The sequence below is a fragment of the Moschus berezovskii genome, chromosome 23 (genome assembly GCF_049115385.1).
Source record: "Moschus berezovskii isolate FMDL1 chromosome 23, NW_MosBer_1.0, whole genome shotgun sequence".
Lineage (NCBI taxonomy): Eukaryota > Metazoa > Chordata > Mammalia > Artiodactyla > Moschidae > Moschus > Moschus berezovskii.
In genome coordinates this window covers 15,004,457-15,018,249 of record NC_142482.1, presented here as the reverse complement: position 1 = coordinate 15,018,249, position 13,793 = coordinate 15,004,457, and the positions used below count along the sequence as shown (strand labels likewise).

General features: G+C 39.1%; 1 protein-coding gene across 8 annotated transcripts in view; it reads left to right on the top strand.

The window, feature by feature from the left end:
- Positions 1-13,793, top strand: part of ZNF451 (zinc finger protein 451) — a 94,003-nt gene that overhangs the window by 72,415 nt on the left and 7,795 nt on the right. For 5 of the 8 annotated variants that reach the window (XM_055405877.2, XM_055405874.2, XM_055405875.2 and 2 more), the window contains 3 exons: positions 981-1,111; positions 1,968-2,154; positions 8,078-8,146. In XM_055405877.2, the coding sequence (XP_055261852.2) occupies positions 981-1,111; positions 1,968-2,154; positions 8,078-8,146 (387 nt within the window). Of the gene's footprint in view, positions 1-980; positions 1,112-1,967; positions 2,155-8,077; positions 8,147-8,303; positions 8,360-13,793 lie in introns of all 8 variants that reach the window. The other 3 variants (XM_055405876.2, XR_008683229.2, XM_055405879.2) reach the window with 3 other exon arrangements.

Here is a 13,793-nt window from a genome sequence, read left to right as displayed (position 1 = left end):
TCTTGTCTTTAGACATTCCTTTCTCACTGAGCTTAAGCTAGCTTTTGATTTAATTTAAGAAATGTGAGACTCTTCGTTTCACTGGAACACTTAGAGACCATCGTGGGGTTATTAATTGGCCTACTTTCAATATTGTGTCCCAGGGAGTAGGATGCCCAAAAAGGCAGAAAGGCAGTGAAGGGCAAGTCGGTGGAGCGATCAGAATGTACGGAACATTTATTAGTTAAGTTTGCTGTCTTGTATGGTCATGGTTTGTGGTGCACCCAAGCAATTACAGGGGTAACATCAGTGATCACAGTAACAATATAATAACCATGGAAAAGGGTGAAATATCATGAATATCATCAAAATGTGACAGAAAGTTAGCAAATGCTGTTGGACAAATGACATTGATAAGCCCACTCAAGGCAAAGTTGCCACAGACTTTCAATTTGTGATTTTTTAAAAAAAACAGTATTAAAGCCCAGTACAATGAAATATAGTGCGTTTGCCACATTTGATAGGAAACCGTATACAAAGAAGAGGATTAGGATTTAAGATAGAAACCCACTGACTTGGATAAGACTTTTAGTAAGTCCAGTTTTCTTGATTGACCACTTTTTTTATTCAATGAGCAGCCTTAACATACTTGTAAAAAATCCACTAATGCATACATTCATGTAGAACAACACCAAAGAATTTCACACAGATTACTGTGATTCTGCTTAACATCCCTGTGAGTCTTCCGCTTACTAGTCAGGTTTGGGGCAGGTGTCTACTTTCCTGAGGTTTCAGCAGCACACTGGTGATACCTGTGCTCGAACTGCCTGTTCTGCCTTCTTCTCTGGTACTTGTTTTCTAGAAACATTTTTTTCCTAGTGTTTGTTTTTCCTTATGGAATTTTCAGTAGTGTCTGTTGCTCTGCTCTGGGTTCTTTTGTTTGACTCCCTGTCTATGCCTGTTGTAAACAGCAGTGTTGTGTATTGTTCTGAACACGACAGGTGGAAACACCAACTGGAAGCCCCCGGCCCACTGTAAGGTCTACAACTACCTGAACCGGATCGGCTGCTTCTTCCTGCACCCTCGCTGCAGCAAGAGAAAGGATGCTGCTGACTTTGCCATATGTATGCATGTGAGTCATTGCTTAATTCAGAATCTGATGTGAATCTAAGACCCATTTGATTAATTCTCCCACTTAAATCGTAATGGCACTGTAGATTCCTTTTAAGTGATGTGTCTTTTGTATAAAACCTTTTGCATCAAGTTCTACTTAGGACCGTTGGGAGCAGGAACGCGTAGCACATGTTTACTGCTTCTTCCCCAGTTCTAGCCAGCCCTTGGCGGTGCACAGTAGAACCTTAACTGGTTCTAGAATAAATGATCAGGAGGTGTCACTCCCTGATGCATGCAGCACTTCCACGTTTAACATCTCTGAAATGAGCAGGCCCCGTGACAGTCACTGTTGGCCCAGGTGGAATCTGCATTTGCTTCTGTCTCGGCTAGTCGCCTGGAGAAACAACCCACCTGAGACCCAGTTTAAATTAAATTTTCTGCTTAAGCTTTTCTGTGTCACACTGATAACATGAATTTACTCTGTAGAGTTGTTGATTGCTGCTTATATTTTAAACCACAAGACAATTTCTTTTTCCATCTAGCCAGTTTTAAAGTTGAGCTTGCTTGCCTTACTGTTACTTTGCTTACTTTAGCCCTGTTACTGTTCCACCTCTATATGGGGGCCTCCTCTTTTTTTTTCTCTCTCTTAGTGGCACATTAAACAGTTTTAATTAAATTAAATTGACAGCACTTTACATTTTTAAAATATGATATTAATATATTTTATTTGTGAATGAGATCTTTATATCATACTTTAGTGGGAGCAAGGGGACATGCTAAATACACCTTTCTAGGTAGGCGTTCATTCTGAAACAACTGTAACTTGATTGGAAGCACAGATGCTGATTTGACGTGTGCCATTTGTTCCAACTTAGGCTGGCCGTCTAGATGAACAGCTGCCCAAGCAGATTCCTTTCACCATCCTCTCAGGAGATCAAGGTTTTCTGGAGCTAGAGAATCAGTTTAAGAAGACTCAGAGGCCAGCACATATTCTCAACCCTCACCACTTAGAGGGCGATATGATGTGTGCCTTGTTAAATAGCATATCTGACACCACCAAAGGTATGCAGCTGCAGCCTCGGGGCAACTGCCCAAAAGGAGGAGACCTCACTGCTGAGAGAAGCCAATAAACTGCTGCCCACTACCGCCCTGCGCCTGCTTACTGAGCTGCCACCGCTCATGCTTCTGTTGCGCTTCATTCCTTACCTACTTTCATTTTGAGTGTATTAGGAGGAGAACGATTTGTGATTTTCTGGAGCCCTTTTTCATCTAATGGATAAAATTTATATTCGTATATTTAATGGTTTGAAATATGCTATTAGAGTTTTGCAAAGCTCAGAATCTGGATCTTCATTTTGTTTTGGAAATTCTAAATTTATCTTCAGGTTTTCAGAAAGCAAAGTGCTTATAGGAGAAACCAGAAAGCAGTAAATATGGCAATACCAAAAAAAAAAAGAGCATTTAGGAGGTTGACAGTGACAGAATGAAGCCCTGAGCGATCTTTATTACCTTGAAGGAACAGGAACCCCTGTCCTGCACTCTGCCTTTCTGAGATTGTTCAGTGAATGGGCATGCTAGTGGCCAGTTTAACTAACCAATATTTAGGAAAGGGTGTAATTCTAGGGACCAGATGATTGGTTTTGTTTTTGTTTTTTTAATTTCTGAAGTAAATGTGGGTAGGAGAGAATAAAAGAATAGTTTTTAAATATCCTAATAAGTTGCAGCCATGGAAAGAGTTTAAAGGTATTGATGAATGACTTCAATGAGAAACTGACTACTTCTTGGAATGTTTATTATTTGCCTTTACATTTCCCAGGTATGCCCTCCTCCTTGCTAATTTCTTCATTTCATGTATGTAGAGCCACATTTTGATTGAAGATCTATTCTGAAGAACTTTGCTCTGATCACTCATTACAGTGGATAAATTAAGTTAGGAACCATTAAGCTGCTGGCACACTCATGCTCTTTAAAGGAAAGTCAACTCTATTTTGATTATTTATGTCATATTTTAGTACTGAATTTTATCTTCCTATTCTGTAGTTTTTGTTTTCATTCACTTGCTTTTTCTGTTTTTGGCTTTTTTTCCTTTTTCTTTTTAAAACAATTTTAATTAATATTTTTATTGGAATATAGTTGATTTACAGTGTTGTCTTAGTTTCAGGTGTACAGCCAAGTGAGTCAGTTGTACATATACCTGTAAACCCTCTTTTTTAGGTTCTTCTCCCATATAGGGCATTACTGAGTACTGAGTAGAATTCCCTGTATCCGTGGCACTTTTTAACCGCTTTTTCTTCCATTCTCTTATCATCCCTTCCCCAATCCTTAAAAACATCTATGTAATATCTCATAAAATATTTAATTTTTACCTTTGTCACCTAGACCAACCCCCTTGTCTTCCTCCTGCTGCTCTTGGGAGCACTGCTTTTGTATTGAGACCTGTTACAATTTTGCATTTCTTTCAACTTTATTTGGAGTGAAAGCTGCATATAAATAGGTCTGCTATTGGTATGTTAGGGTTAGAGGTAAGGTGTAGGTTATTGTTATATACTTAAGTTCTTTTGTGAATATTTCTTATACTCTACATATTTTTAAAATCATTTATTCATAGTCAGTGCTCTTTTGAACTTACTGCTCTTTGAGGGCACATGTGTACTTTGAATTTTTGTGATAAACAGAGGCAGTGCAGTGTATAAAGAAGGGCATGGGCATTTGTTCAAATGCTAACGTAGCTGCTTCCTAGCAGTGTGATTTCAGGCAAAGTTATTCAACTTCTTGTGAGTCTCACTTTCATATCTGTAAGTTTGTAAGAATTAGTGACATGTATAGTGTCTAGAGTCCAACTCTTTGCGCCCCCGTGGACTGTATAGTCCATGGAATTCTCCAGGCCAGAATACTGGAGTGGGTAGCCTTTCCCTTCTCCAGGGGATCTTCCCAACCCAGGGATCGAACCCAGGTCTCCTGCATTGCAGGTGGATTCTTTACCAGCTGAGTTATGAGGGAAGCCCAGAAAGTGCATAGATGCTCAATAAATAGCAGATATTATTAATTATTACTACCATAAAAGGGGAACATGATTCCCAGCCACTATATATATATATTTTTAGATTTTCTCTCCACTGTTTTCTTTTTTTAATTGTACTAAAATATACATACGATTGGGCCTCCCTGATGACTCAGATGGTAAAGAACCCACCTGCAATGTAGGAGACCCAGGTTCGATCCCTGGGTTGGGAAGATACCTGGAGAAGGGAATGGTTACCCACTCTAATGTTCTTGCCTGAGAATTCCATGGACAGAGGAACCTGGGGGGCTACAGTCCATGGGATTGCAGAGTTGGACACAACTGAGCAACTAACACTTCACATGCAAGATTTGCCATGTTAACCATTCTGAAATGTCCCGTTGCATGGTGTGTTTGCGTGAAGTCACTCAGTCACGTCCGACTCTTTGCAACCCCGTGTACTGTAGCCTGCCAGGCTCCTCTGTTCATGGGATTTTCCAGGCAAATATACTGGAATGAGTTTCCATTTCCTTCTCCACGGGATCTTCCCATCCCAGGGATCAAACCCAGATCTGCATTGCAGGCAGATTCTTTACCACTGAGCCACCCGGGAAACCTGTTATGTGGTGGTAACTGCATTCACATTGTTGTGTGTCCATCACCACCATCCATCCCCAGAACTCCTTTCATCTTGACAACTGAAACCCCAAGCCCGTTAAACTCCCCACTGTCCTTCCCCCAACCCTGGGGAGCCAACATTCTGTCTCCTGTCTGTGAATTTGACTACCTTGAGTGTGTCCTGTAAGTGAAATCATGCAGCCTTTCTATTTTTGTGACTGGCTTATTATTTCACTGAGGAAAACATTTCCTCAGGTTTTACCCATGTTATACCCTGTGTCAAAGAGTCCTTTTTAAGGCTGAGTGATGCTCCGTTGTATGTCTGTGCCCCCTTTTGCTATCCATTTACCCATTGGTGGACACTTGGTGCGTGTTCATGCTTTAGCTGTTGTGAGCATGTGGGAAGGCATCTCTTCTAGGCCCTCCTTTCAGTTTCTATGAGCATATGCCCAGAAGTGAGATTGCTGGGTCACATAGTAACTCTATTTCTAACTTTTTGTGAAACCTCCATACTGTTTTCCACATGGACTATAATATTTTACATTCCCACCAATAGGTTATGAAGGCTTCAGTTTCTCTACATCCATGCCAGCAATTGTTATTTTCTGATTTTTGTTTTTGATGATAACCATCCTAATGGGTACACAGTGTTATCTCATTTTGGTCTTCATTTCCATTTTCCAAATGAACATCTTTTCATGTGCTATAGCCAATGCATTTTAAAAGTAATGAAAATTATTAAAATTAAGTGGCCAAAGAAGTATAGCCTTTATTAAGTCACATATTTCATTTAGGTCTGAATTCAAAGATGCTCTGAAATTTCAAACAGTGTTATACTGAATCAGAGTATGTTCAGATTCAGTTTAAGACAGTTATTTTTTTTTTTCCCTTCATGGAAGACTGTGAAAGGCCTGCTGCCATGCTAGGTGTCTTTTGTATTTGTAGTGTTGAAGATGTTTATAACATTCAAAGAACTTCCGCGTGTTATTTAATCCTCCTTGCATCACTGTGAGGTGGGATATGTTAGGTAGCCCCCTTTCGTACATGACGGAACAGAGGCCCAGAAATGTTGAAACAACTGCCTGGGACCACACAGCCATTATCTGCGAAGACTGAGGTTTTCATGGATGCAAAGCCCTGATTTTATGTTAGAGAATCCAGTGTGTGCGCTGTTGGCTCTTACCACGTCCTTGAAGAATGAAGATGAGAGACACTCTGCTATACAGTCTAATGACTTTGCAGAGTATGTGTAGATACCAGCTATGAGCACTTAAAAAAATAACAGGAAGATGCTTTTTCTTTTTGTAGAAGATAAAAAGATTTGATTGTGCATTCTAGTCCTTTAAAAAGTAAGCTGATTGTGTGTCAAACATAGCCAACTTGTCATTGTAAGTTCCCTAGGATCTTTTGTAAGTAAACTAGGAAGCCCTGTTTTCTTTATTTCGACTGTAGAATTGCAGTCACAGTTTGTGAGGGCTGGCTGAGTTAAAGGAACCATGTCAGCAGCATTTTTATTTGCACTGTGTGATGTTACTCCTGGTTATCATACGCTTTTTGTAAGATAAAATAACTGCTACTTGTTTTTATATAAGCTCTTAAAGATCTGTTTGTATAAAGAACTTGACATTATCTTATAGGTTAGTTCAAGAATATTGATTTGCTTTATGTAAGATTTTCTCTTTAAAAACAGTTTTGTGTATTCAGGTGTTTATAGTTCTTCAGTAATTAAACATATTCCTTTGAATTTTATATAAAGTTTGAACTTTCCTAGAATATTTTTTCTTCAGTAATACAAGGGTGAACTAGAGTATAGGCTGTAATGAATTACTGAATTTAAATTGAAAACAGACTGTAGTAAAGTCTGTTTACTGTTTAAAGACTTTAGTAAAGTCTCTTTAAAACATGTTTCAAGATGGTTCTTGTTGAATCTGAATACTGTCCGTGGCCATCTGGTTTATGACCCTGGGACTTTGTTGTATTTTTTTGGTTTGTGTCTTCATTTTTAAATGAATGGGATGGAGGTTGGTACCAATTACACAAGTTTCTAAAGCCACCTTAAAAACTGAGCACATTGCCCCTGCTGTGAAAGTGTAGGTGACTGAAGCAGTGGCGTGCGCTGCTGAATAGGCATTATGCGAAATAGCTGTTAAACCTGATTCTGAGCGTCTGTCTGCTCTTTCCATATGATGCAGTTAAGTCTGTGCAAGGTACTGAAGACACAAAAAATTATTCAGGATTTTCTCTGCTCTGTGGGTGGTGCTGATTGAGGCAAAAGAAACCTTTAAAAATGTTTACAACCTAGGGTCAAACTCGTAGTCCTCAGGACTACATAGGCCTTCATTGCAGTGATGGATTATTTAGACCAGTTACAAGACGCTGCTTTTGACTGGCCTTGACTTTGAATTATAATAACAGAAAGCTTGGGCATTTTCTTTGTTCCTAATGTTTGAAGAATTAATTTTTCTGTTCTTCAAACTGTAAATATAATTTTATTTCACTAAAACATAGCTTGAAATATTTGAAGTAGTAAGTGTATATAACATATTGTAGGAAAAAACATTGTTTTTACTGGAATAGCAAAAGATGACATAATAAATTTTTGCACTAAAGGAATAAAAGAGTTTTACAGTGGTTTCTATTTGTAGACTATGGTAAATTGATTAATTTTTAAATGTATATTTTAGGATTTTACATATTTTCATATACATGTCCATGTGATTTGTATTCAGTTATTTAAACCCTGATTCAGTCACTCTGATAGAAGTTGATTTCTACGTAGTGACAGTGAAAGCCAGGTCCCTGGTGGTACCATGTGCATGTTTGAAGTGGCTTTTGACAATCATGTCATTATTTTAAAGCCTTAGGGCTCTCATTAGTAACCATATAAGACATCACCTGAGTTTGTGGCATGCAGAGGCATTATTAATAATAATCCTACGTCTCTATAGAGATGAATGCTTATGATTTTCAAACTATAGGATAATTTTTTCTGTCACCACTAAAAATTCTTTTAAAGATGATTTAATGCAAATAAAACTTTGGAGTTTATTTGCTGGATCCAAATAAATTAGCTTTTTTAAATTTACATTTTTTTTGAAAACTCCTGGAACTTATTTCCTAAACATACAGAAAAATTTTTTCAAATAATCTTTTGAATATTAGAGCTATTTTATTCATTTTTATTTTTTCTTGATTTAAGTAGTATTATTTGGTAATCATTTTTTAAAAAAACTAGGGAAAGTTGTGTAATTAGTAAGCTTGGGTATGGGAGGAGTCATTGAAAGTCATACCATTTTAGAGTACATAAATTAATGGCACAGTAACTTTTTCAGAAGTACATTTGCGTTTATTGATTCTTCCTTACAGAATGTGACAGTGATGATAACCTGGGTATAAAAAGTGCTTCAGTGGGAGAAGAATTCAGATCCGCAGAAGGTAACCTAGTGAAGTTAACCCTTCACCTACTTGATTCTGTGTTTTTTAATTTCTTCCTCTCTTACTTCATCCCCCTCCTCCCTCCTCCCACTGTGTTTTGTTTTGTTTTTTAAAGCTGTTCTTTCATTGAAAGGGTAATTTGCATTTCCTTGTGTAGGACGATTTAGGGACTAGCATGAATGAGGTTTCACCGGAGCCCGTCCACACTCTTGTGTGAGTATGGTCTGTGCTGTTGCTTTCTCACCACAAGAGCATTACTTGTGACACAAACGGTATAGGTCCTGCCCCATCCCACAACCAAACCTAAAATACCCTTGGCAGAAAAAGGTTGCTGTCCTGGGGCTAGGAAAGGATTTTGGCTTCCTAATTTTTATTTAAATAGTATTAAATTAAGAATATTAAAAGTTATGCAGTGGAACTATGAAAACAAGCACTTATTTCTGAATATTACAGGATTTTTTTCTATAAGTTATGTTTCCCTTCATAGGTTTAAGAGAACTTTTTATATTACTTCACATCAAATCATTTACCAACTGCCATTGTTTGGTTGTGATGTAAGTCCCAGCTTTTACTGTGGTTTTTCCATAACAGATTGTGCTTTTTAATAATCCTGGGTGGGAAATAAAACAACAGGATTTTGGAAAATAAGCTTACTGGAAATTGAAGCTCTCATTGGCGTCTCTGACATTCAGGAACAATAGTAGGAGTCTTTTTTTTTTTTTTTTTTAAGTTTTTTGGCCACGCCACACAGCATGTGGGATATTAGTTTCTCAACCAGGAATAGAACCCATGCCCTCTGCAGTGGAAGCATGGAGTCCTAACCACTGGATCCCCAGGGAATTGCCACAGTAGCAGTCTTAATATACGTTCCAATGTGGTGTTTGTTGGTGGAGATTTGAGAGTGGAAATGAATAATTAGGGAAGGAAATGTGGCAAGACAGGCACACAGAATGGCCCGCTGTCGCGTTTCTGTTTGCTGGCACTGCTCTAGAATACAATGACTCTGACTAGGAGCACACTTTGTGCTGTCTGGGGTAGGAAATTTAAGTCTGTCTGTGGAATTGATTCTATTCAGTGAAGATTCTATTCAGAGAAGACTGATCTTTCTTATAGTCAAAATTCATTGGTTAAACAAAATTGGCAGTAAGTCAACGACCTAATTGGAAGCAAGTTTTCTGACCAGCTTGTTTTCCCAACATGGTCTTGCAAGGTCTGGCTTGGTGCTAAGCAGCCACGTAATGACAGGTTAAACAGATGAAAGAACGTTTGTGAGTTTTAAACAGAAACTGCCAGCTAAGTTGTTTATGAAGTCCACTAAAAGATAAATACCATTGAGCACCTAAGTACTTCAGACTTTGCAGTCTTCACTTATTATCCATGACTAATCCCATGGAAAATGCCAAACAAAATTATAACTTTTAAATAACCACACTTGAGAAACTTCCACAGTCCTGTGGGCTCCTAGCTAACCCAGGAAATCTGAGATCTGTATCACTGAATATGTATCAGAACTTCTAGCATTTTGTATCTATGTTGTACATTTTAAGGCTGGGAGATTTTGAGAGCTTTTACATTTTTATCACTTCTTAGTTTGGAAAAAGTATTACATTAGTGGACTCAAGAAAAGATACTTTAAACTTTTAATTAATTGTCTTATGAAGCAGAGATATAATGCTCTAATTTCAAGAAAGGTCAAAGTGGTGTCTGGTGTGATTTCATTTCCTGCTTTATGTAAAATGAGTATGAGAAGCACACACTGTCCACTTGTAAGTTACTGAACTGAGCCCTGGCCTCCTCTATACTTGCCTCCGGTGCCTTCCTTTCCCTTCCTTTTCACCCAGCAAGAACCAGCTCAGATATTATCTCTTAGGTTGAATTGCCACTTTGTAGACAGTTCTGTATGATCACTGCCTCTTGGATCTTCCTCTTTGGAGAAAGCTAACCACTCCCATCTTCAGACTCCCTCTGGTTTAAACATTTGTTTGTGTTTCTCATGCCCACAAGACTGTGAGCCATTCAAGGAGTAGGATCATGTTTTATTTATCTTTATTTCAACAACACCTGGCACAGGATTTTAGCACTAAATGATTGTTGAATGAATAAACTTCTAACAAACAAGTTAGGGCTGCTAGGACCCAGCTCCCTATAACTGGATAAAGGAAATTAAGACAGAAACCGTTTGGCTATAGAATATGGGGTGATTGTGTTGACCCTGCACCATGGAAGCAAAGTGATGTTCTTGTCCACACCTAATAGCAAAACTCAGAGTTTAAAACTTCTCAAATCTCTTCTCATTCCTTCTCTTCTCAACACAGCCTTTTAAAAGTCTGACACATGGATGGTGAAAAACAGGGTCAGTCTGCTTGTGACTTTTCACCCTGGGAAAAGGCAGTTTCTTTGTGGCCTCCTCCCTCTTACCCCCACTGTGATTATCTCAGTCTTATCTCTGTAGACCCATCAGTCTTTAACAACCCCAGCCAGTTATAAAGATCCTGGGTAGTCTCAGCTTTGCTCTCTGTCAGTGATATAATATTGTCCAAATCCCTTAACTTCACTGTCAGTCAGTTTCCTCAGGTTTAAAAACAAATACTAGGACACCTGCCTTACTTTAGTAGCCTGGCACATGGTTCAGTTCAGTTCAGTCAGTCGCTTAGTCGTGTCCGACTCTCCGCGACCCCATGAATCACAGCACGCCAGGCCTCCCTGTCCATCACCAACTCCCGGAGTACACCCAAACTCATGTCCACAGAGTCGGTGATGCCATCCAGCCATCTCATTCTCCGTCGTCCCCTTCTCCTCCCACCCCCAACCTTTCCCAGCATCAGAGTCTTTTCCAGTGAGTCAGCTCGCCGCATGAGGTGGCCAAAGTATTGCAGTTTCTGCTTTAGCATCAGTCCCTCCAATGAACATCCAGGATTGATCTCCTTTAGAATGGACTGGTTGGATCTCCTTGCAGTATAAGGGACTCACATGGTAGGCAGTACATGTATTGGTTGCTGCTGCTTGTGGGAATCTTAGTTCCCCAACCAGGGATCAAACCCACACCTTTAGTAGTAAAAGCATGGAACCAGGGAATTCCCCATGATGGTGATTATTATCATTATTCACTGTTTACCTGAACCTAAGGTCTGCTCTGAAGTATACATGTTCAATAGAGGTATTCTGACCCAAATTCCTGGAAAAGAAGTAAAAGACAGCATTATGTGGGTTGCTGCTAATGGAAAACCATCTTCCTGTAAATGTCAGCAGTTTGCCTTAGAGTTCCTTCAATGAATAGCAGTTAGCAGTACAGTTATTAATATTATAACAAATAGTAAAACTATAACACAAACAGTAAAGCAGTATAACTCTGTATCCAGTTTAAAGAACAGAGGAAGAAGAGACTACCATGTTCAGTTTTTACTTGAATTGTGTATGAAAAAAACTTAACACATTTAAAATCGCTGTTAATTTTAATAACCTATAAGAGTCAGAGTATTTCCGCTATTTTTCATAAAAACTTAGTCTTCCAAACATTTAGTAATTTGCCTTCAGATTCATAGCCTCCAGTGAGTGGAGCATGATTTAGTATAGGCCTTCTAACTCCTATTGCTGAGTTCTTTCTTAGTCATATTACTTCTTTTTCAAAGAGAATGAACTAAAAACAGAGAGAAAAGAGAATAAGGGAAATACAGACTTAACCATAACAAAGAAAAACAAGGACATATTTGCTGTAAGTGTTCTGCATTTCTTCATGTAGCTTTGAGTCACTGTCTAATTTCCTATCATTTCAGCCTGAAGGATTCCCTTAGCATCTCTTGGAGGGCAGATTTGCCAGTAACAGATTCGTTTAGTTTTTATCTGGAAAAGTCTTGATTATTTCTCCATTCTTTCTAGATATAGAATTCTTACTTGACATATTTTTGTTTGTTTTTTCTTATAGCATTTTAAATATGTTCTCTCACTGTCCTCTGGCCACCATGATTTTTATGAGAAATAAGCTGTTTGTCTTATTAAAAACGGCTTTCATGTGATGAGTTGCTTTCCTCTTGCTGCTTCTGTTGACTTTGGCTTTTGACAGTTTAACTATAACATGTCTTCAACATGAATCTCTTTGAGTTTCTCCTGTTTGGAGTTTGTTGGGCTTCTTGGATGTGTAGATTCATATCTTTGATCAACTTTGGAACATTTAAAATCTGTTGATTCTTTTTTCTATCTGCTTAATTTTGTTAAACTCCTGTAACAAATTTTTCATTTTAGTTGTCCTTTTCAGCTCCAGAATTTCTGTTCGGTGGCCTTTCATAATTTCCACCTCTTTATGATATTCTCATTTTGTTCATACATGGTTTTCCTAATTTCCTTTACTTCTTGCTCATGGTTTACTCTAGGTCTTAGAACATAAGACAGTTGGTTTAAAGTCTTTGTTTAGTAAATTCAATATCTAGGTGTCCTCAGGGACAATTTAATTCAATTTTTTTCACGTTGTATACTTTACTGTTTCTCTGTATTATTTGTGTTCTTGATGAAAATTGGATGTGCAAATGTTATAATGTAGTGCTTTGGGAATCAGATTCTCTGTCTTCCCCTTAGTGTTCTGTTTGTGATTGTCGAAGGCTGTAGTTGTCCTTGTGCTTAGTTCCAGATTATTTTTGCAAAAACTGTATTCCTTGTCATGTTTGGTCATTGAAGTCTCTGTTCCTTTAGCCTGTTTTCAACTATTGTTCTGACAGAGATTTCCTTGAATACCAGGAGCAAACAACAATCTCTCCTGAGCTTCAGCTGTATGCTAGCACCTTCAGCATTTAGCCAGCTGTGCACTGAGCCTGGTGGCACAGTGGTAAAGAATCTGCCTGCACTGCAGGAGCCACTGGATACTCAGGTTCCATCCCTGGGTCGGGAAGATCCCCTGGTGGAGGAAATGGCAATCCCCTCCAGTATTCTTGCCTGGGGAATCCTGTGGATGGAGGAATCTGGCAGGCCAGAGAGTCCCACACAGTTGAAGTGACTGAGCATGCAAGCATGCACTGAGCCTGCAGACCAGCCGGTGTTGAAGGCTCAGTGTCTTCTGGGGTATTTTCGGAGCATGCATCCTATACTGGGTATGTGCCTGGTTTCTGAATTCCCCAGGACACAGAGGTGCTTTTGAATGCCCTGATTTCCCAAGGAAATTCTCTTCATGGCTTTCCCCCCCAGATATTAGCTGTTCTATTGTATGTCTCACCCATCATCTTTTACCCCAGGCCATGGGCTTTTTGTCTGCCTCACCGTATTTCTGAGCCATGCAGACTGCTTTTCTGCCTGGTGTGGGTCCTGAGCTTGGTAAAATAGATGATGCCTTGTTTCAGTCCTTCAGATACAGGATGAACAAAAGCAGTAAGTTGTGACTTCTGCTCTGCTCTGCCTGGAACCAGGGACGAGGGTCCCACACCAGGAGTATGGGCTGCTGCAGGGGGGATAGGGAGGTGGTGGGGAATACCACTAGGCTTTCCTATGGTTTTTGTTTGTTTTTTAAAATTATTTTATTTGTTTTTGGCTGCACTGGGTCTCTGTTGCTTTTGTGTGGGCTTTCTTGAGTTGCAGTGAGCAAGGGCTACCCTTCATTGCTGTGCACGGGCTTCTCATTGTGCTGGCTTCTCTTGCTGTGGAGCGCAGGCTCAGTGGTTTTGGT